The sequence below is a fragment of the Cygnus olor genome, chromosome 2, assembly GCF_009769625.2.
Source record: "Cygnus olor isolate bCygOlo1 chromosome 2, bCygOlo1.pri.v2, whole genome shotgun sequence".
Taxonomy (NCBI): domain Eukaryota; kingdom Metazoa; phylum Chordata; class Aves; order Anseriformes; family Anatidae; genus Cygnus; species Cygnus olor.
The window spans coordinates 59692926-59715637 of NC_049170.1; the positions used below are offsets into that span (position 1 = coordinate 59692926).

At 41.2% G+C, this 22712-nt stretch overlaps 1 protein-coding gene across 10 annotated transcripts in view; it reads left to right on the forward strand.

Moving 5' to 3' along the window:
• GLI3 (GLI family zinc finger 3) overlaps nucleotides 1-22712 on the forward strand; it is a 223478-nt gene that overhangs the window by 58375 nt on the left and 142391 nt on the right. For 8 of the 10 annotated variants that reach the window (XM_040547619.1, XM_040547624.1, XM_040547621.1 and 5 more), the window contains one exon: nucleotides 17356-17598. In XM_040547619.1, coding sequence (XP_040403553.1) covers nucleotides 17356-17598 — 243 coding nt within the window. Of the gene's footprint in view, nucleotides 1-9965; nucleotides 10220-13112; nucleotides 13165-17355; nucleotides 17599-22712 lie in introns of those variants that run through there. The other 2 variants (XM_040547626.1, XM_040547628.1) reach the window with 2 other exon arrangements.

Below are 22712 nucleotides of genomic sequence, written 5' to 3' on the forward strand. Positions count from 1 at the left end.
ACAGCAGTTCTTTCACAATTGTGTCCTCCAGTAGTGTGCTGTTTCAAAGCCATCTGAAGTCAAATTCTGCAAGTAAAGAAATCTGAAGTTTTTCTCCCACTTCTTATTTCTACCTGTGTTTCTTTGACATGGAAATTGTCCGGACCGTGTAAGAAGAAAGACGGGATGTGATTTAATTATTCCACAGCTTTAATAACTTACCTAGGAACAGTGACAATTAATTGTACTGTACAGTTCATCAATCTTTGCTGATTCCGGATTTAAAAAAAAGTAAGTGTTCTTGTCAAGATAGGGAGCATGTCCTTTTTCTTCTCCAGGTGATCACTAGGGGTACTACACAGTCCCCAGTCAGCTAATGCTCCCTTAAGAAGGAAATCCTTAAGACTACAAGCTTTTGCTGCAGTAAAGAAAGGGCGATGTTAACAATGTAAAGCAAAAGAAAGGAAACTGAAGAATCCACTGGAAACAGGTAGCCATAATTCCCGCTGTTCCTAATGCCATATGAAAGACACCCCCACCTCTGTCTGTATTCCTGTGCTAGTTCAGAGTTTGATGCCAAGAACAGTGGGGGAAAGTTTGTTTAATTAAATACAGGTTGGAAAGTGGGAGACCCATCAGAGGGGAAAAGGGAATGACAGAGAAAATATCTGATGAGAGGGGAAAAAAAAAAGGCAGGGGAAAGGAGCCCAGCTCAGTATGCTGGGATTAGATGGGGAACTTGGAGGGAGACATGGGAAATCATCAGGAACAGGGTACGCTGGCTGGTGTACGTGACTGAAGGTCAAGGAAAAGACATTGAGAGAGAACTTGGGAACAGCTGAGCAAGAAGATTCACCCCACAAGGAACAGGATGAAGAGCTGAGACTGCGGATAACATCTATTGGCCTAAAATAACGAGTCTGAGATGAGAGGTTTGTGGAAAGGAGTGTGGGTGCAGCAAAAAGGACTGGGATGAGGAGATATTAGTAGAAACAATGCAGCATTTAACAAAGAGCAAGATGAAAGATGGAGCAGCGGAAGTACACTTCAGTGGAAGAAGCAGAAAGTTTGTTCTCACTAGAGCAACCTTCTTCAATGGCTAAGGTAGAATTCAATATGCAAAATTTGCTGTTACCAGCAAATGTCTGTGAACCTGTGATGAGATATCCATGCTCTCCTGCCCTAGATGTCCTAGGGTATAACTTACTACTGCTACAAGGCATTTTGTTTGCTTGTTTCAAAGGGATCAGTGGGTTGAATTGAAAGTGCCCATTTCTTATGGCTGCCGTATTCTGCATTCCATTCAGCTTTCTTTTGTTTTTTGTTTACACTAGATGAAGCTACACACAAGACATTAAAATATTATTATTTATATCACAAAATCATGGTAAATACTCTGAAAACTTGGGTTCACAGGTTCTTAAACTGAGTACCTGCAATTAGGGACACTAAGTGGGTAGTTTGTGTATGTGGTGAGTGATAGCATCTCTCTACCACACAGGGCCATGGTAAAATACATTCTGTTAATGCTCATGAAGCATGCCAATAGTATTGTGATGAGCACTAGAGAAAGCCTAGAAGGAAATGAGTAATTCTTTCTGGAGACCTGGATTGCAATGAAGTGCAGTAAATGAAGCAGAGGGGCCACACGTTGAACTCTGAGAACTAAACACATGCTGTCTACCCCATGAAGCAGGGGCCCTTGAGAATAAAAATGATACATAACTTTGTATGCATCTTGAAATAGATGTTAATTATGAACATGATGGTCCACAAGCCACCTTAATCTTGCCATGCCTTAAGGGCTTGATGCTGGGTTCAAATTATGCTCCTTCCTGTTACATTAATGTTCTAATAGCCATATGTGTGCGTATATGTGCAATGCTTGGCAAACACTGTCATAATTTTGTTTTACAAACAGTTGTGGCAAAAATACATACTTACTCTCAAGTAATTATAAGTAAAACATTCCAATTTGGGAAAAGGGAGGATAAATTAAGGGCTTACTGCCACAAATGTAGATAGCTACACTCATGTGATGGATCTTCCTGAATAGTACTCCTCAGATGAGTGGTTCCATGACTGAGTTTTTGGTGAGTAAGCAGTTCTGGCTGATTTTCTCTGTCCCTCCAAGTGCTAGTATCCCACAGTTCTGCCATATTGTTGACATTCTGTGTACATTGCCTAATGATTTAGAAATCCGCTCACATTCCATTAAAATTGTAATTACTTGAGTAATGAGACAACTTGCTGGGCATAGGTATTTTATTGGTTTAAGGTGCAATTTGTTCCCTATTTCCTTTGGGCCCACTCCTGCCGTTGTTTCCTGGTTGTAACTTCCATTGAAGTGAATAGTGGTTTTGTCTTCTGGAGGAGTTGAGGAAAAGGCCCTTTTACCTATAAACCCAACTTCTGATATCAAGGTCTAACATTTCTACAACTGCGCTCCCCTTCTATGAAGATGGCTATGATCACTTCTGGGTCACATTTTTAGTTGTTAGACTTCATAAAGACTATGCATGTATAGTTTTTCTAATTTCCAGTTTGTGAAAGGTTTTATGGCCAGTTTGGCAAAAACAACGTATAGTCAGTGACCATCTTCTTGCCTGCATATTTGTGAGTGGTTGGTAAGTTTGATGTATGAAAACATTCCTGTGCATTCTTTCTCAGTGACAGATGGAAACTTGGAAGACAATTGACTGGTCCTCAGAAGAATACTCATCTACTTGCAAACAATGTGCACCTCTTAATCATTCAGATAGTGCCTTAGTGCACAGCACTGCAAGTGAATTTTAGCACATCGGTGTGCTGTAAGTCGCAGGATTTATCCTGGAAATTTTCTGAGTCACATCCCTTAGCAGCACAAAAGCAGCTTGGAGTGGGAATGGACTTACTTGGGGATTTCTTCCAGGGCATGGCTTGATTCTCTGATGTTTGATAAGGTGCTGGTTCTGATCACAGATTTTTCTTCTGATGGGACATTTATTGCACCTTGCTCCTTGGATGCTTTCTTGTATGATAAATGTAAATCTCTCTGCGAACTTGGTGTTAGAGGGGCTGGTAACAGCATTTCCTCCACCTGTCTGTTTTTTGTTTTTGTTTTTTTGTATAGTTATTTAGTACAGAAACTCTTGCCTCACAGTCAAAAATGGTTTTATTTAGCCTTGTTTCCTCAGGAGGTTAGGGTAAAGAAGGTAGTGGTGTAGAAGGAGAATGGATCCTGTGAGTGCAGCTGTGTGTGTTACTCAATATTTCACTACTGCATCACAGTGTATATTCTGGGGTTTGTCCTGTTAATACAACATGTTATGTGGTACCAAAGCTGTTAGGAATCCAAACCCAGGTGTCTCTCTCAGCTCATTTTCTTCCTCCCATTTACCATGAATTTTATACTTGTAACCTGTGGTGCATGAGCTACACTGGTTGAAGCCCTCATGTTGTCTTGGCTAAAGTTGTACGACATTTTCTGAGGTAACATGTTCTGATGGCTTTGCATAGACTTTGCAGACAAAGGTAGATTGCAGTATGAAGTAAGCTGGTAAGTTACAGCATGGGGAAAAGGAAAACCAAAGTGGTGTCTAACTGCATTTTCTGTGCTACCTTCCCCGCAGGAGTTATGTTAACTTGCACATTAGCTACTCTGTTGTAAGGTCATGGCTGTAAATGCAGGCCCAGACAAATCTGAATCAAAGTTATGAAGATGGCATTGGAGCTGTCTTGGAGAGCAAAGCGGAGTGTCTGAACACTGACAAAAATCCAAGTCTTTGCAGGAAATAGTGAGGATTAAGAGAGAATATCTGTTCTAATCTATTACTGAGCTCCGTGTCTTCAGTCTGGTTAAAATGTGTAACTCTTTCAATGAGGGCATTTGAAATTGAGTGCTGAGAAGAGAACCGGGTGGTGACATGCTGTTGTGAATGAGGGGTCAGACGTGACAGGATGAAGTATATGTTAGTGGCATCTGTTTACATAATTTCTTTAGGCATTTGTATATTTTTTCCACTTTAATTTGAGGCTTGAACAAGCTCTGTCTCTGAGACTGTCTTTCAAAACTTCATTTCCCAGAATTTCCCAGCAAAATGGCAAGTTTCACCTTGTTTTGACACAGAATTGTAAATTATCTCAGGCTCACTTGAAAATAGGCCCCATTGGCTCATAAGCTTCACTAACATCAGCAAGTCTCTCAGTGATCAGGATTGAGTCTCGGAGTGGAAACAACGTGAAAGCTTCCCCAGGGCTTCTGGTTTCTGGATGCTTTCTCACAGGACTTTTCCTACGCCCAATGGATTCTGTAGTTACCCTTGTGAACTACAGAGTTTGTCTCTGGTGGGTTTGTGATGGGACAACTCTGAGTAAAGGCCGAACATCTCTACATAAAGTGTCTGAGATGGTATACGGTAATTTTTATGTAAACCATTTTTTGTAGCCCTTGTTTGTATGGGATACAAACAACTGTTTGCCCTAGTGAGAGGGAATTGCTCTGGATGGAGAGTTTAAAATTTCAAAATGTATTAGATAAAAAGAAACAAATGGAAGGCTTCATGTGTTTGGAGGGATGAATTGCATTCCTGCTGCTTGCTTGATCGGCAGCTAGTTGTAAAAACATACTGATACTATGCTTTGAAAAGCTAGTGAGCCAATGCAGGCCACAGCAGAGAGATCAGTTCAACAGTTTCTGAAATTATATAGACACCGCTGATTTGTGTCTGTTAGATTGCTGGTTCAAGGCTTTGGTTAATATCAAAAGTAGTGTATGTACTTTGATGTTAACACTCTTTAATGTCCAAGTTTACATCTTTGTTTCCATGATTTTTGAAGATAAGACCCGAAAGAAAGGGAAGTATGCAGTTCAGTGAAGCTGACAGTGGTAACCTTACTGCTCTGGAAAAGATTTTTTTTCAGTCTTAAGAAGGGAGTTGCAACAAGCAAGCCAGATATGTATTCTGCTATGAGAAGACTGTGGACTGTCAATCTTTTTGCCATGAAAAAATGGCATTTTCTAATGGGAATTTCTTCTTTACATCTAGCCCGTTTTGATGTTACAATTCGGGTGGATCTAAAAAGACTAATTGCATTTTATAGGATATCCTCTGCAAGTTTTTCTGCCTTAAAACAAAAAATGGCTGTGGCACAGTTGATGATGCCATGAGTAACAGTAGAAGTAACATTAGGTGTTTAGGTTATGGATTATCTTTTGCTATTTTTGCTTTTACAAGACTTGTAGTAAAACAGATCCAAACAATGAGATTAAAATGAAAATATAATTAATCTGAAAGGTTTGGCAGTTTGATATGAAATATATCTGTATCATAGTTCCAAAAGACAATAGTTGCCCTGTAAAGGGGGCAAAAAACCCTTATTATTGGTGCTGGCAAGATGGACCTTATGTCCTGTACTGGGAAAGAAAGAAAACTACTACTTTGAAAGAAAAAAAAAAAAATCTTTGAATATTTAGCAGGCTGGAGAACACTGGTAGATCAAGTCCATTTTTATTACTCAGTTTTTCAGGAAGCTTAAGCGATCATTCAGAACTTAAGGTAGTTTAGATGTGTAGAGGGGGACACTGTCTCTGGCAAGATTTCTCTGCTAATGGTACAACAGGCAGGAGAGTTGGATAGTGTAAATATGAAGTCAGAGTCAGGGCAAAGAACATTTGAAAGGTTGACTTTTTATTGTTTTCTGTTTTTTTTCCTCATATTTTTTTTTCTCTGTAGAGGGATGTGGTAAATACTTATTAGTCAACAGTTCTGTATTTGTGGACAAGTTATGTAAATTGTGGACGCCCATTTTACGTAATAGAAGTGGGAGTCATGCTATGTTTTGCAGAATCAGAACATTTAATATACAGCATGATGTAAGGCAGCTTTGCACTGACTCTTCAGTATATTCTGCCTTCAGATCTAACTGGATCTTTCTGTATATGTGTATCAAATGGACTTTGTATCTTTCCATGTTTCTCGTGACTATTTGCTATGTACGAATACTATTTCTCTTATGAAATTATGGTCCATCAGCATTTTATCAATTTGGTGAGTGAAGAAGACAAAGTTGTGAGAAATGAAGCGACCAGGGAGAGATCTGAAGAACAGAGATCTTCAAACCCAGAGTCCAATGTGATTCTCCCATGAAAATTTTACTTGCACAAGAACTGAAGGTTCAGTCATGACTGCTAGTGCTGATTCTCCTGTACTGAGAAAAAGTCTGTGGCCCTTTTAGAAATAGTTAAAATTCTTAGTGGTAAATTTAAGAGGCAGTTTTGTTTTTTTTTTTAATCCTTCCCCCTCTTTTTTTCTTCCCTCCCACTTTTTTTTTTTAATAGGCTCTTTTCAATAAAATCCAATTTTCTTGTTGGAATACTTTCTCAATTGGAATGAATCCTTACTGGCTACAGTTCCACATTCTTTCTCAGTACCTAGAGGTGATGATACCCCTGGGCAGGAGACAGTGAGGTCTTTTTTGCTTGTTTGTAAATCATAGAATCACTCAGGTTGGAAAAGACCTCTAAGATCATCTAGGCCAACCTTTAATCTAGTACTAAAGTCCACCACTAAACCATGCTACTAGGTTCTATATCTACAGGTTTATTGAAGACCTCCAGGGATGGTGACTCAAAATAGTCAAAGTGAATTAAGTTTTCAGGTGGTTCCCTTCTTCTCCAGCCTTTAACCCATAAAAACCGTGTTTATTTTGGTGGGGGTCAGGGAGGAGGGAATGAAACTTAGTTTGTTTATTTTTGTATGAAATGAGTGTTGCCTGAAAATCTAAGTGGCCAACAATAATAAGGAAACAACGAGATCCCCTTTTGCCAGATTGTGCATGGATGAAGCCACCAAAACATAATTAACAAGTTAAGAAATCTTAACCTGCCATGGCTAGTATAATAGGAAGAGAGGGTGATGTTTACTAAAAAATGTTCTGAAATGTTCTGAAGGTATGACTATTATTCTAACTTAGCTGTCTGATTTCAGGTGTCCATTGCATGATGATAAACGGAAAAATAGAATATTGCTTAAGATAGTTACAAGCATTTAAATAACTACAAGCATTTAAATAAATGCAATTAGATTGTTAAAAGCTTGCAGAAATATCCCACTGTCTTAAAATCTGTTACAGAACATTAAGGTTAGAAAAATAGAGGCAGATGTAGTCAGAAAAGTGAAATCTCAAAAACCATTCTGTTCATCTCTAGAACTCAACAGAAAACATTAACCACTAGCGTAATTTTTTACCTACAAAACGATCTCTATCCCTCTTTGTCTAGTCAACATGCACCAGTCCTTGGGACTCCATCTTTTTATTTTCAGCTGGTGGTAGTATATTTGGTGACTGGGATTTGAAGACTGTAACTCTGTGAGGTAGTGTGGCAGCACACATCTCTGCCACAACTTGTGCATCCTCCACGATGGAGAAAACAGAAGAAAGTGAATGGTGTGAGGAGAAAGAGGTTGGCCTCTGGGAATGTTCATCACTTTTTAAGGTATAAGGAGAAGCTTTTATTGAAAGGAGGGAGGTACCTCCATGGTATAGGCAGGGAAGGCAGTCTGTGAACTTTTATACTTACTGCACCTATCTATCTGATAGGTAAAGAGATGGTTTCAAGTTTGTGGTTTTCTCAATGATACCAGATTCTTGGGGAGAAACAGTGTAGATAAAAGGATTATATGACAATTTCTGTGGATTAGTAGCTCTGCAGTTCTTAACTAATGGACTAATGATGAGAAGAACATTCAAAACGTATTCAAATCCTTCGGTTTACAGGACTTTAGTGTTTTCTGGGGAGGTTTTTTCTTTGTTCTTGCATCCTTAGCTATAATTCTTGCATTTGTTGTTCAGCATTCTTCCCCTCCTGAATAATTTAAACTTCTGATGAGGGTTGTGGAAAGCTCATTTCTGTGTTCAGGTAGCCACCATGCCTGTGTGTATGCTTGTACAACAACATCCATGTATCATCCAGAGCTTCATCTAGAATCAGCTGGATTTTATGAAATGTAGGGTGTGGCTGAATTTGCGTGTGCACGTGTACACACATACGTGTGTATACCTGTATATGTATCTATAGATACGTGTATACCTCTGCACACAAAAAAATGTATATATCATTTTAATCTTGCCCTGAGACCTTGATGAAGTCATTGTTCTCAACTGCGATTGCAGCTACTGCAAATCAGGGCAGAGTAACCTATAACATATTTTTAAAGAGCTGGTATGCTTCAGAGGCCAGAAGTACGGGGATATTGTGGAAACACTGACTCTTACTGCAACTGTGCAAAAGGATGCCGTGATAAATGAATAAATTTCGCAAGGAAATAGATGATATCTGCCATCTAAACTGAAGGGTTGTCATGAGTCTGGGTTGTTACAAACTGCTTAGTGACTGGATAATGATTGCATTTAGCAGTTTGAACCCGTATGAGGAAAAAAAGGAAAGAAATATTAACTTTGTATGCAAAACACTAATTACAGTAACTTTTATATTCTGTTGCTGTGGAGGTGTATGGTCTGTAGGTGTTAGAAATGGAGATGGTGTACCAAAGGGGGGTTATAACTCCTCTGTCACTATTTTGCTTATATTTTTCCTGGCTTCTAAGCATGGCTAATCTAATTTACATCAGGCTACAAGCGGCTTTGTAAAACAGCTTTAAGGCCCAGTGTTGCTGCTGGCTTGGTAGAAAGTGACAGCACCACAGAATATGTCCTCCAGTGTCTACGAGTGAAACGAGGCAGTTACCCTCAGATAGGCATAAATGCACTATTAGATGGTTGAGAAATACATTTTTTCCCCCCTAAAACCCTCCTGGGAATTTATTGTAGCGCCTTTGATGTAACTAATTAGCCCGCTCAAAGTAAGCAGTGACTAACAGTCTAATAACTGGCTAATGGGAGAAACTTCATAATGTTTTCAAATCAGGATGCTTTGGAGCGTCTTGCAAGAGGCCGAGGAGCTTTTCCCCAATGAGAAATGGTTGCCAATAGTCAGATCCTGATGTCTGCAGTCGTTTTTCTCTCTATCTGAGACCCTGATTCTTTGAAGAGGCTAGATGTCGGAGTGGAGCAGTAGTCCCAGAGATACTCTGAAAATGCTAAGCTTGATTTCAGCCCTGATCAGCAGACTTGGAGCAAAGAGTTTGGGGCTGTTACACATAAACTTGCAGGCTTTGCTGAATTTTGTATGGTGGAACACTTTATAAAAGGGGAAATGAAAAAGTCAGGTTGTTTTTGCAAGAGGTCCTCTTTTTTTTCTTTCTTAGTGTGAGTTTCTCAGTCCTTAAGTAGCAAAATCAAAACATTAAATGTACCCTACCAAGAAGGGGAAATGCTTTTGCCTACTTTCTGGTCCTGTGAATTTACAATGAGAAATGATACATCTAAGTGTTAATTTTGCCAGTTAATTCTTGCTTCAAATGTCTTCTATTCCTGCATTAAGGTTTTCTTTTTTCGTGTCTGCTGGAACTACAGAGTGGTTTTTACTATGAAGAGTCCCTTTCTCATCAAGCTAGTGATACAGCTTTTACTGCGTTAACAAACATCTCCAAGACATTTTCCACTTGCAGACCATTCATACCCAATAGCCCGAGCAGTTCTGATGCTGGACCTGGGTCCCTCGTGCTCTACTTGCATGAGTAGTTTCACCGAATCCCTGGGATTACTGTGTGAGTAAAGCAAGCAGGATTTGGCCTTGTAGGCCTCATGAAGGTAACTTAAAAGCTCACCACCTGCTCGATACCTGGGTGCGGGGTTTAGTGTTTCTTCCGCAGCAGCCGATGTCGTCACTAACACCTAAACCAGAGCATCGGGGGCTGCGCTCACGAGTGGTGTTAAGTATCACTGCAATAATCCACTGTCTGTAATGGGAGAAACACGTAGCACTGAATTTGGGAAGGGAGAAAATGGCTTTCAGCTGTTTTGGTTTAAATTGTTTGTTTTTGTTATTTTAAAGCCTGGGTGGAAATAGGCTGGGAGAGACAGCTTGTTGAGAAAGGAGGCTCCCATTTCTTTGGGGGCCTGACCCTGCAAGTTGCTGAGGATTGGTGCCTCTGTTAGCTCCGCTGAGGCTTGCAGCCCAGCAGGCTGGGGTTCCACATTTCAAAGGCTCAGACTCTGTGTACGGACTGGCTGGCTGCTCACCTGAGCGACTGTAGGCAAACTTGGCCAACAGGATACTGCGGGAATCTGGTTCAGCAGACAACTTCAGCAGCTTGATCCAAAGTGACTGAAGTTAGTGGGATGGCTTGAGTATCAGGTCAGTAAACATGTTCCCAGATGTTGCTCCTTCCCCCCCCCCCCCCCCCCCCCCAAGCCCTGCAAAATATTGTTGCCTTGCTCAGAAGATGTTGGGGTCAGGGGCAAGGCAGCACAGCCCTGCCTTCTGCCCTCCTTGTCTGCGTTTTGAGGGGGAGAATCCTGGGACTGACAAAGAGGTTTCCACAGCGCCCTGTGCCTTTGTGTGTATAGGTAGTCCTGTGTTCCTTAACTAGGATTTTTCATTTTGAATGAGATTTTGGCATCTGTGTATAGATCTGATGCTAGGGTTTGGAGAAACAGACTCCCAGTTACATCCCGTAAGTGTTTGCTTGTATAAAATTCTAAAGGTGGTTTTCTTTTACGTAGTTGCGTATTTATCTGTTTAACTTGAGCTACTTGGTTTTATTTGAGAGGAGTCGAGGGGGGCAAGCAGCAGTGTAAATTCACCTGTATAATCAAGGAATTGTCTCTGATAATAAGCCTTTCTCCAATCTAGATGTCTGAAGAAGTTTACCTGAATTCTAAACCTGAATTCTAAGCTGCTTTGTACAGTTAGCAGCTTCCCCAGAAGTCCTGGGGAAGAGTTATGTGCACAGCTGGAAAACTCTGTGAGCCATGGTTCAGCTGGTAGAAATGCATCACTAAGGTAGTGGTGAAGCAACATTAGCTGTATGAAGGCCCAGTATTGTCCATTTGGGTCAGTAGGAGCTCTGCCACTGATCCAGAGGAGTGCAGGATCAGGCTCAGTTTTGGAAGTCATAGACTGTATTGATGCACTGTGTTCTGGCTTCCTCTTGCTTTCAGAAAAGGACTGAATTGAGTTGTGCTGTATGTGCAGCTAGAATGAATATACTTATCACTTGTATAAAATAGCAGGGGGTGGAGTATTATGTAAGTATTTTTAGGATTGGGTCCATAGGCAGTTCTACTTAGTCTTGCTGATAAATCCTTTTTCTTCCAGTGAAAGTTTTTGTTTAAAAACAAAAGAATATAACTTCTTGAAACAAACAAAAATTCAGAGAAAAGAGCTGTGTATTTGTATTCCAAAGGTCACAAATCAGTTTCTGGAAAATACTATACATATGGTAATGGGAAAATAACTAAGCTGAAAATCCATTACGAACGGGAGTATAAATCTATACATTGTCAGTGGTGAGCTCAGATAATGTATGCTATTTATAATCACAAAAGTCTTGTATAAGGTATGCTTAAGCATTGCAAAGAAGGTAAGTACTGTACTTGTTATCTAACAGATTTTGTAGCCTCTCGTATGGTTGGACTCTATTTTTAAAAGCGACTATGAGCATTGTGCTTCATATCTGTGTTAGCCTTTCCAGAGTGCATACTTCATGTGCAGTTGCTCCAAATACAGGAAAATAACAAATTTGGGACCAAGGGTACTCAATTCAACCTACTGTACCCACCCAAAACAAAACTTTGGTTACAACACAGGCTTTTAAAGGCAGGCACAATCCTACAGATGCATTTCCTTCTGCTTTGCTCTTAAGGTGGCCAGAAAGTAGTGATCAATGGATGTATGCAAGAAGCTGCAGATACCCATGTCCTAATGAGCTTGGCAATTGCTCTACTATATTATTCCGAGAAAGAAAATAACAGGTCTCAAAAACTTAGATCTTCTTAAACGTGAGGGAAATTGCTTTCTTACTAGATACCTATTCTATTAAGAATTTAAGTAGTCAATCTTTTTTGCATCCCCCTCCCCCCTGCCTTCTGGTTCACAGCAGCCTAAAATGCTACTTTTCTGGGAAAGGCTGATATTCTGACTTCAGTTTTGTAATTTAATGATGGAGAGTTTCCTTAGTAAACCAAATTTAGAGTACTAGAATGCTTATCTTATATCCAGACCTTGAACATAAAAGGCATTTTATACCAGCAATTGTTCATTTAATGAGCAATTGCAGAGTGCAGGACGGTTAAGGGGTTGAGCTATATGCACCATTATTGCAAGAAGTATTCCGAAATACCAGAAATAGGACGTAAGCTCTGATCAGGGGGACTGTGAGCACAATTACCTTCTTTTCAAATCCTTCTGTGACACTGCGGGAGGAAAAAGGACTTTGAAACTTGAAAGGAAAGAGCTTGCTTTCAACCTCAAAAGCTAGGAGGAAAGGGCTCTGAAATTTGCTCAGTATTCCCAATTCACCATTAGCCTGTTTCTTCCTTTAGCCTCAAGGCATTCTCCGCTTTTTGAAAAGATGTTAAGAAATTCAGTCACAATAGAGAGCCTAGTTTTGAACATGTTTCACTCGGTCCATTGAGGTCTGGTCTTCAGCCTTTGTGTGGGGTGAATTGAGCTGAGCAGCAAGCTGGTTGGGGAGAGGTGAATGAGCAGTCTCTGTGCAGTCACAAATTCTGGCAAAGAAAAGATTACCCTCTCCTTTATTTTACAATATGCATTCCTGTACAATCCCGCTAGTGGCAATATGCGGAGCTGAGCTTGTGCTTAGGTCAACATGGAGCACTTGGTTTATAGCAACTCTTGTTAAGTTTGTCTTGTAATTGAAGCTGCTGTTGACCTTGCTTGGAGACCATTTGTAAAACCGTTTATTTAGCATAAACTGAAATAATAAACCCTCCTTCTCTTAGGCCGATTGTGATAGGGTGACATTAGTTTGATTTAATGATTAGCCGCCTGACCCCTCAGCTAGAGAGAGCTGCTTGAATAGGGAGAGTTCACTAGGAAGCACACAGGAAGAATACTAATGAGCTTGTTAAATTTAGCATGGCACCAACCACTTTTAATTCCTCTAATGGGAGAAGCACTGCCTCTGAGAGAGAGGGAGGGAGACAGGGAGAGGGGGGGAAAGGGAGAGGGAGAGAGAGAGAAAAAGAGGGAGGAATGTCCACAGCCTGGTAGCCAGAGAATTTTGGTCAAGAGAAGAGCTTGGAGAGCGTGTAAGCCAGGGTCTTTCGGACTGTGTTGTAAGTACGTTGTCTCTTCTCTTACCCAGGTGAAGTGTGCCGGCAGATTGCTCGTGCGGCGGTAACGCTACTTGCGAGTTGCATGCAGAAAGGTGGTGGTGAACTTGATGCAGGAACAGATTTAACCGGACCGGTGGTGTCTCGTTTAAGCTGGGGTATCTTCAAAGTGTGCTGAGAGTGATTTTTAGCGTGGTATAGCAAGTAGATTTCAACTTTTTTTTTTATAGTTGCTGATTCTCCGAGGTTTAAAATAAAAAGTGTTGACTTTGTCTCTTGAGGTCTGTGGAACTATGATAAAAAGGAAAAAGTTAACAAGGAAAGAAAGTTTAATGGAGTTTTGTGTTTGATTGTGGTTTTGCCCCGGTTTTTAATTTGCTGGGTAAATTAGCTGAACAGCTAGAAGTGCATTTGTTCAGACACACTGTCCAGTGCGAGCTTTTTTTTTGTTGATTAAATGAGGTAGGTGCTCCTTGGTGCTAAACACTTCTAATAAAAACTGCTTCAGATCATAATAGCCGGACTAAACCAGGTATTTCCCAGTGGATGGGAGAATCTTGAATTAATGCAGTCGTTCCAGACTGGGTGCCTGTAACACGTGTCTCTGGCTCCTAGCTCGCAGGGCATACATGAAGAAAGAGGCTTATGCAGATTGCTTTGGAGGCCTGATTACTCTCTGCCCCCACCCCAGTCTGTATCTTCTACCTGCAGAAGGCAGGACAAATGGTGCTGAAGTCAGTGGACTCCCGCCAGTAGGAAGCAGGTGGAGATGAGGGAGAATCGGTCCCGTCGACTATAATTTCTCTCTGCAACATTTTAGTAAATCAGATGTTTCTTTTGACCCTAAAGCAGGCTATTCCTAAAATGTGAGAAGAGGAGTAACAGTCATTGTGTGTTTGGCTGTAAGGAACCTTTGGCAGATGCTGCCGGAGAAGTGGGCTGTTTGCTTACATTTTTGCTATAGAGTCCCACTTGTTGCCATGGTGGACAGTGTGTTTCTGTCAATAATTTGGCCTGGTGCAGCTTGTCTACACTCACTCTTAAACTTCATCGAACAATTCGGCTGAAACAGAACAAGATTAGACAGCTTTTGCCTTTTGGCTCACTGAAGTGGCTTTACTGCCGTTGGGAGACTGGGCAGAATTATTGCAGGAGAAGTTTCCCCCTCAGTGTGCAGGGGGCTTTTCCAAACATCTCGGCTGTTTGTATTCTGCAGTGATTGCCAAGCCCCCTCATCTGCCCCCTATCAAAAGCAGCTCTGCAGGGTGGAGTGGGAAGTAAATGCTTAGCAAAATGTTTGTCTGTTGAAATTCCATATTATTGCAAAAACGCCATCATGTTTACTTTAAAAAAAAAAAAAATCTACATGAAGTTTTATATGTTGGGCAGCATACAAAACTGCTTGACTTTAACAGCAAGCGGCATTAATTTCATGATGAGGAGAGATGGTTGATACAGAGGAAAAAATACTGTTTTTCTTTTGTTTTCTTTACTTTTTTTCTAGAGAAACCAGAAAAAAAGGGAAAGTTTATTAAAGCGAAACACATTTTTCCTTTAGTTTCAAAGTTAGTGAGAGTAGGTTTTGAATTTCATTCAGCAGTTTAAAAAATCGTTCCATACCAGTCCCCAGTACCTTGATTCATGACACATGCATATTTTGATAAGGAAAGAATAAAACTGAAGCCTGCAGACAGGCATGAGCTTCTTGTTGTGTTCCAGGATGGCAGTTTTAACAAATATTATCTTTATATGGAAGAGTAAAAGAAGTGAAATCCTATCTGATCCTCAGATTGATTATACAGCCACACAAATCACTTTGGCTCGCTGCTTTCCATACCGTGGTAGCACAGGTTAGCTTGCTCTGCTTAAGGGTCTGTCAGGATTTCAAATAGAGTGTAATACCCTATTTTTACAAGAGTTTACATCTCATCAGTGAAAGTTCACTCTAGGTTGAAATTTAACATAAAAGACTCCAGCTAGAGAGAAATGTGATGGAAAATATGACTTTGGTTGGGGTGATTTATTTTTTATTTTTCAGTTATACAAGCAGTTTTCTAAAAACCTCATATAAGTTTTAAAGTTTTAGACTCCCTTTTGCAGTCCTCTAACTAAAAACAGCTTCGGTGTAAAAAGTGGAAACCTTAAACCCTGCTAATCCAGAGCAGGGACCAGTGCCTGTGCATATTAATAAAAAATAGAAAAGGGCAAAGGGTTTAAACTCTACACCGTTGTTGTCTGTTTCTATTAACTCTTTCTCCTCAGACCAAGCCGGGAAGCATTCTGTATGGAGAATTACCGCTGGCTGTTAAAAGAATTCAGTCCCTGGAAGATGCTGATAAGTCAGCAGACCCTGCTTGCCGTAATACCTGGAGATAGAAAAATAATTAAGCACTCAGTAGGCTATACTGCTGGGTTTTGTTGCTGTCCCTACTTTGGAGGAGAGGGGGCAGGGAAATGCCTGGAGAGCACGACATTAAAAGTAATGGCGTAGCTAGTTTGTACGTATAATGCCCCAAATTCAACTCCGGGTATCTAATACGCATGGAGCCTGTTTGTAATCTAATTTATATGAAAGCAAATAGGTTGAGTTATGCTGGTAGCGAACTTGTGAGAGAAGTCTCATGGTGAATTGTCTGCTGTTTGAATGAGCGCAGCAGGGCAAGTTATAAGTAAAAATGTGGCCCTGACCTCAAATATTCTGGCCTCTGACAACTGAGGTGAAATCTTGGCACTGTTGTAAACAACCCTGCTTTGCCTGTGGGTTGGAGAGTAAGTGTACCTGAGCTGTGCTTATTTCCTAAGGGTATTTTCTTTTCCTTTCCAGTTACCTTTTTTGCACCCAGTGTTTAATCTGAGGTTCCTCATATACTTTTGAACAACTTTTGACACTAAGAGTATTTATAAGTACTTCTTCAAGACACATTGGTGTATGCCTGCACATGCAAGGTGGTTTGTTGAGCAAGGCTGTACCTGGAACATGGACATCTGCCAGAATCCAGCCAGCAGTTATGCACTAGTTTAGAGAAATGTCTCTGTGTTTTAATGAAACAATAATACAACTATGGGGGGCATTTATAGTAGATATTTGTGCAGCTAAGAAAACACTTCTGGTACATGTAAAATATACCTGGGAAGCCACATGTGGCTTCTGAGGAGCAGAGCCCCTTGGTGTGGTTTTCAGAGGGTGTGCATGGCCCACGGGGGTTACAGCTCACGGGGAGCCCAGGCTTGGTTAAACGCCCAGCTGTGAGGCAAGGCAGGCCAGTGGATCCATTGTCAGAAGGCCCTGGGGCTCTTCGCAGCAGGCAAAAAGGCCTCAGAGGGGGACGCTGGAGACCAGCAGGTGAAGAGCCATGGCCTGACGGACATGTGGAGGGGAGGCCTTCAGATACTTCTGCCTTCCCATACTGAAATGCACACAAGCGGTGCCATAGGCCTAGGGGGTCATCCAGACTGGGGCTAGGGTTCCACCCTCCTCACTCTTTCATTTTCCCCCTTTTTCATTAAGAAGTTTTTTTTTTCCTTTGTGGATATGGGAGAAAGGAAAGAGGGTGTGTGCTCCACCACTCTCCACACGTGTCCCTGTGGTGGCACTGCTGGAGCAGTTGTCCCCACTTGTGCCTGCCTTATGCCACTGGTGCTGGATTTTGGGCAATTTTACCCATTACCTTGTTGCCCACCTTGCCTCTCAACACTAACGACCTTTCTTTAAGGCTCCAGCCTCTCACAAAAGCAAGCCTCTGAAGGACTGGAGCAGTGCTGCAGAGCAGCAGTGGGTGGCGAAGTTTGATTTAGGCTCAGCTAGCGGGGTTCATCTTCTGCTGTTTGTGACAAATTGTTTTCTTCCTCCCCGTCAGGCAGGCAAAACTTCCAGTCTCCTTGTCCCGGCGGCAAAAAAAAACAGCAAGTCCGTGTCTGTTCTTGCAGGATTGATAGCCCCGCTGGTAAATGCATCCGTGCATGGGTGACGATGATCTACCGCCCAAGAGCTGGAGGCACTGAGCAGGCTGGTGTGCTCAGCCCATACCCACAGCATCCCTCACAGCCGGGCGTGCGCCGACGGCCACTAACTTAAGCCCCGGTGTTTCGAGTGATGGTGGTGGCGGGGAGAACTTTTTATTTTATTTGCTAAAAATGGACTAAAAGTCTCTCTCTCTTTCTGCTCTCTCTCTCTTCTTTGGTATTTTTTTCCAGAGGATGAAAGTCCTGGACAGACCTATCACAGAGAGAGAAGGAACGCAATCACAATGCAGCCACAAGGTGGGCAAGGCCTCAGCAAGATCAGTGAAGAGCCTTCAACATCTAGTGAGGAAAGGGCCTCATTAATAAAGAAGGAGATCCATGGATCTGTATCGCACCTTCCTGAACCTTCTGTACCTTATCGTGGGACGTTGTTTACTATGGACCCCAGGAATGGTTACATGGATCCTCATTACCGTGAGTATTTGCTGCAAATTTTTACGGGGAGCAAGGTTGGAAAGCTGCTGAGGCTGTCAAAATGAGCGTCATTTTATTTGTCACATTGCATCGTCCCCGGAGCTGGTTCCTTTGTCTGTCTTAGGGTTGAGGTAAATGTGTTTTTTTTTTTTTTCTGTCTCAAGTTAAAAGCAGGGAGCAGTTGCATGGCAGCTCAAAATTAGCACAGGCCACTGCAAAGCAACTTCCACAGGATATATCATCTGTTGCTAATCCTCCTCAACGATCCAGTGCTGCATTTGCTCCACCCCCTTCATACACGAAGAAAAAAAGCCTCATTAAAGAAAGCGGAGAAAGAAAATGAAACAGGCCTCAAAGTCTTTTTTTTTTTTTTGAAACAATGTTGAAGTGCAGTATTAAGGGGAGAAAGGACTGTGCCTTGTACAATGAGAATTTGGGGGGTGATTGGAAAGTTTATTGCTGCTGTTGTTATTGTTTGTTTGTTTTGTTGTTTTTAAGGATTCACTTGTTCACAAGCATGCAGGCTAATAGGGTAGTTTTGTCATTTTCTTCCCCAGCTACAGTCCCCTGAAGTTGTACAGGGAAAAAAAGGCAAATGTTTTCAACTTCTGAATTCCTGCTCAGGCATTAATAAAAAAGTAAGAAATTAACTGACACTTGAACACAGATGTGGAATGGATTTATCCACAGGCAAAATGTGAGGGAGCTAAGCAATTTTTTTCATCTGCTTCTAGTTTTTTTTTAAATGGCAAAAAATCATTTAGTTGTGTAGTAATGAAGTACATCTTGAGGTGTCAAGGCTTGTGCCTTTTGATTATAGATTTATCACCTAGTCAGGATACAGATTTGCCATTTAACCTTCCAGTCTCCAGTTCCAGATGATAGGTTTAAGACCCACAAAGAGGGGCCAGTCTGTGTTGTTTTTTTTCTTCACATCATTCAGAAATTTTAGTGTTTTAAGGCAAAAGGTCATTAGCCAGATGACTGATTAGTGAGGACAGCTGATTAGTGCATGTTTTTTTGTTAAAGAAAGTGCCAGGGATAAAAGCTAATTTTATCCCTTCATTAGTTGGGCTAGCAGCAAAGGGGAATGTTCACTCATCAGGGTGCAGATCAAAGTATGTCTTGCGCAACCTTAAGTCTCACCGACCTCCTTTTTTTTTTAAAAAAAAAAAAAAAAAAAAGCCTGATTGTTAATAAGAGCGAAGGCGTTATGAGAAAATGAACACTTGCTGTCTTTGTAGTCTAGATCAGTATTTAGGGAAAAAGTTTGCAGTGAAGCTTTTCAGCTCTTTTCCAATGTACACAGTTCGTTTCTGCACGCTGTTCTCTTCTCTCACTCTTACGCAGCCCTGTTTGAACCCTGGAGGGGAGTTACTCATCTTTCTGCCTGGAAGGGTATGCAGCAGCACACTACTGGCAGACTTGCCTGCCAGAGAAGCGTGAATGTGCAGAGCAGAGTACTGCTCACAATCAGCAGCACACAGAAATGCAAGCTTGCAGATAGGAGATGCCAGTTGCTGCTTACAGTTTTGAGGATTTGTTAACACAAACCCCAAATCCCACTCAAAAACAAAAATCCTGTTAGGGAAGCAAATCACTTCTGTGTGTAGGCACTACAGCTGGGAGGAAAGGAAGCATACAACTGCCCCCCGAGCCCCAAACAACCGAACAACAAATGTTATGCTAACTTTAGTGATTGCCATTTTGACCATCTGACCAGCTGCTAACTAACCCCTTAAATCTGGATCAAAGTGTCACTGATACTACTAAAGATTCAGACTGAGGAGTAGGGGACAGCCAGTCAGAACGAGCCTGGGTGGTTTGGATTTGGTTTTTGTTTTCTTTTATTGAATTTGCCTCTTGACTAAAGTTCCCAAGACTTAATGTAGTTACTATGTCTATATTGTGACCAATAATGTGAGCTAGTTAGGATATGTGGACTGCTAGAGAAGCATTGATGTCAGAAGTTGAGGGAACAGCATAAGTTACCCAGCATATAACAATAGAGAAACAAGAGATGAGTTAATTTTAAATGAACAAGATCTTAAAGCAGAAGTCTAAGCCAGAAAATATCAGATGGGCAGACCCACTTCACTGCTGCTGTAGTGAATTGCAGAGTTTTACTCACTGATTTATAAAATCCCTCAAGCTATTAATGTCATATAAAGAGCCATCATGCTTTTATTTACCTTTAATAGATGTGATACAGAAGGACAACTAAAGAGACAAATGTCTAGTTAGATTTATAGGGAAGCAGACAGGCTTACTGAAATTTTCATAGTAGTTGTATCATTTATATATGTAAGACATGCTTTCATCGAAGTGGTGACAGTATTCAGGCTGACACTTATAGTGGTCCATATGAACATGGCTGAATAATGTAATCATATCCCAGTCCCACTGTAGCAACAGGTGAGGAATCAGCAAAGCTGTTGTTCTTTTCCTTAGTTTCTTGCTAGTTTTGCTGGGCATATGGATAGAAAATACTGTTTTAATTCACCGTAGTTGGGTATGTAAACACTCACAGTAATTCCTTAGTTTCCCTGTGGTTGGAAAATATAGACTTTTCAAGATGCCTAATTTGTGCTTCTATATATACCCACTTTGTATTTAAAAGTGTGGGCAGGCTTCCTGTAACACAGGAAGAGGGAAAATAATTTTTTTTGAAGAAGGACATCTGTATATTTTTATGGCAAGAAGAGAAAAAGAGCATTTAAGTCAATTGTGTGTGGAACGCATGTCTGCTCCAGGAGCTGCAGTTATTAGAAACAACTTGAATGCCTTGCATTTCTACGTGTAAATATGCGTGTCTCTGTGTATGTGCGCTGCAGGATTTTCTGTTATAATTTTTTTCCTAATTAAAATGACTGATGTTGTAAATGTTGGGAATAATAGTCACCATATATGTGGAATAAATACCTCATTGAGGGGGAGTTAGCTCTCCTGCAGAGTGTGGGTGGGGAGTATGGTTGTGTTTCAAGTGGACCAGCTTTTCAAACAGCTGGGATGAAACATGCTATGGAGCTGGTGGCCCTTGTGCACCGCCAAAGAGCTCCTCAACTGTTTAGCAACGAAGGATGAGAGAGCGGCCTCGTGCTCAGTCCAGAGACCTCTGTCCTCCCAGAAATAAAAACAAAAACACATCCAGGCCTAAAACAGACATTTTTGTTTTCTGTTATTTCGTTGCTGTTATGATTTTCTCAAGCATCAGTTAAACACTGGTCACTAAGTGTGTTTTTTAAAACTTTTTTTTTCTGTTTAAAAGCTTTAGAGGAGATGACAAAAATGCAGGGGTTTCCCTTCATATGTTACAGCTTTTCTTTATTCAGGAGAGCAGGGTTACGGAGCTTGAGCATGGATTTTTGCAGTGTTTCTTAAATGGATTGAAAAAAAAGTTTCTCAAACACTGATTATGGTGGTAGTTTGAGCCCCTTGTTAAAGTAAATTCTGTCTCCAGAGGTGGGGCTGAGGCAGGGATAGCAACTTCCTTTTGTTATTCTCTCCCCAATTTTAATTCCCACGCAGATTTATGGCAGTGCTAAGACTGCCTGTCTCACAAGTCATTCCTCATGGAAAAAATGAATCATTCCTGATGTAAACACTTTGATTTAAAACATACTGCTGGTATTCTTCCCTGTGTTTCACAGCTCATCTGAAAGAATTGTTAGTTCCTAATTAGTAAAGCCTGAAGAATTATCTTAAGCAAAAAGCAGTGACAGTTCAGTTGGCTCTGATCTAAAAATTCATATACACAGGAATGGCCCTGGCAGGATTCTTTCTGGTACGTCCTTTCAGCTCAGTGGTTGCACTGAACATAGCTGAAAGCAGGATCTCACCCTGCTTCTTTTCTTTTCTTTTCTTTTCCTTTTTTTTTTTCTTAACAGGGATTTATTCTGCTGGTTTTGAAGCTTCTGTATCTATCTGGCGAAGTGGGAACTGCTTATTGCACATTTCATAGGATTAGCCCTCCAAATGTATTGATTGCCCTCAGTTCCCACCAAATGTGTCTGGACTTGTGCTTTGCAGGGATCAGGTCCTCACAACTGCCCCCCTTAGATTGCCTGGTGTTAGTGTCATCTCAAAATCAATTTGCAACATGAACAAAAGACCAAAGCAAGGAAAATAACAGTGCTAGTTCACTAGGTGCACTTGATCACTTGTTCATTGTTTTAATTCCCCTTAGAAGAAATCCCCTTCCTTCATCTTCCCCATAGAAAAGGAGAGAAAAAAATATAGTAAAAAGGAAATGAGACTCTGTTTCTACAAATGGTAAGTGGAAACACTGCATTAAAATGCAATAATAAAAAAGCAGTGACTTTACATGGTGATGTGGCTTGCACTGTGATGGTCAGCTATGTGTGGCATATTGGATGGTAAGAGCTGTCCAAGCTGCCACCAGCAAATGAACTCATGGAGGGGGGTCCCTTTTTGGGCTGGGGGGTGGGGGCTGGTGGCCTCCTTTGTCCTCTCCCTGAAATATTTTGGGCCTCCAGGGGGAAAGCCAAGAGCCTTTGGGTTAGTCCCATGGCAGGCACTTTTCTTAGCACACCTCTAGCTTCCCTGTGTCACTGCGTGGTGGGGGCCAGGGACAGCTCTTTACAGATGTTTTCTCCCCCAGCCCTGCTGGAGAGCGGTAGGTGAGTGTCAGTGAGGAATCCTTGCAGAGATTTAGGGCCACAGTCTTTAAAGACATTTAGGGGCTCTTCAATTTCAGCGTGAGCTTGGCCTCTTAAATACCTCTAAAAGTGTGGGTCCTACTTCTTCAACCCTTTCTGCAGCAGTTTGTGGAGGAGGGGCATAAGCACTGTAGTAACAAAACTGTCCTGTGACAGTGATTTATGGAGTGGTTTCTAAATGTTGTCAAGCAGGGGTTGTTGGAAAAAAGTTGAATTTAAAGCATCTAATAAAACTCACAGGGAAAAAACCTCTGGTACAAAACTGAATGTCAGCTGAGCAACCAAAAAGTTGGTCTTAATGAAAATAAAATTAGCATCTTTGCACGAAAGTTTTTGGAAAAAAATCTAAAATTTAATAGCATATTTCAATGGCCTCCAACAGAAAAATCTTACTGCTTTCAAAGTCAAGCTTAGTGTCAGAGGTACCTTCAGTTT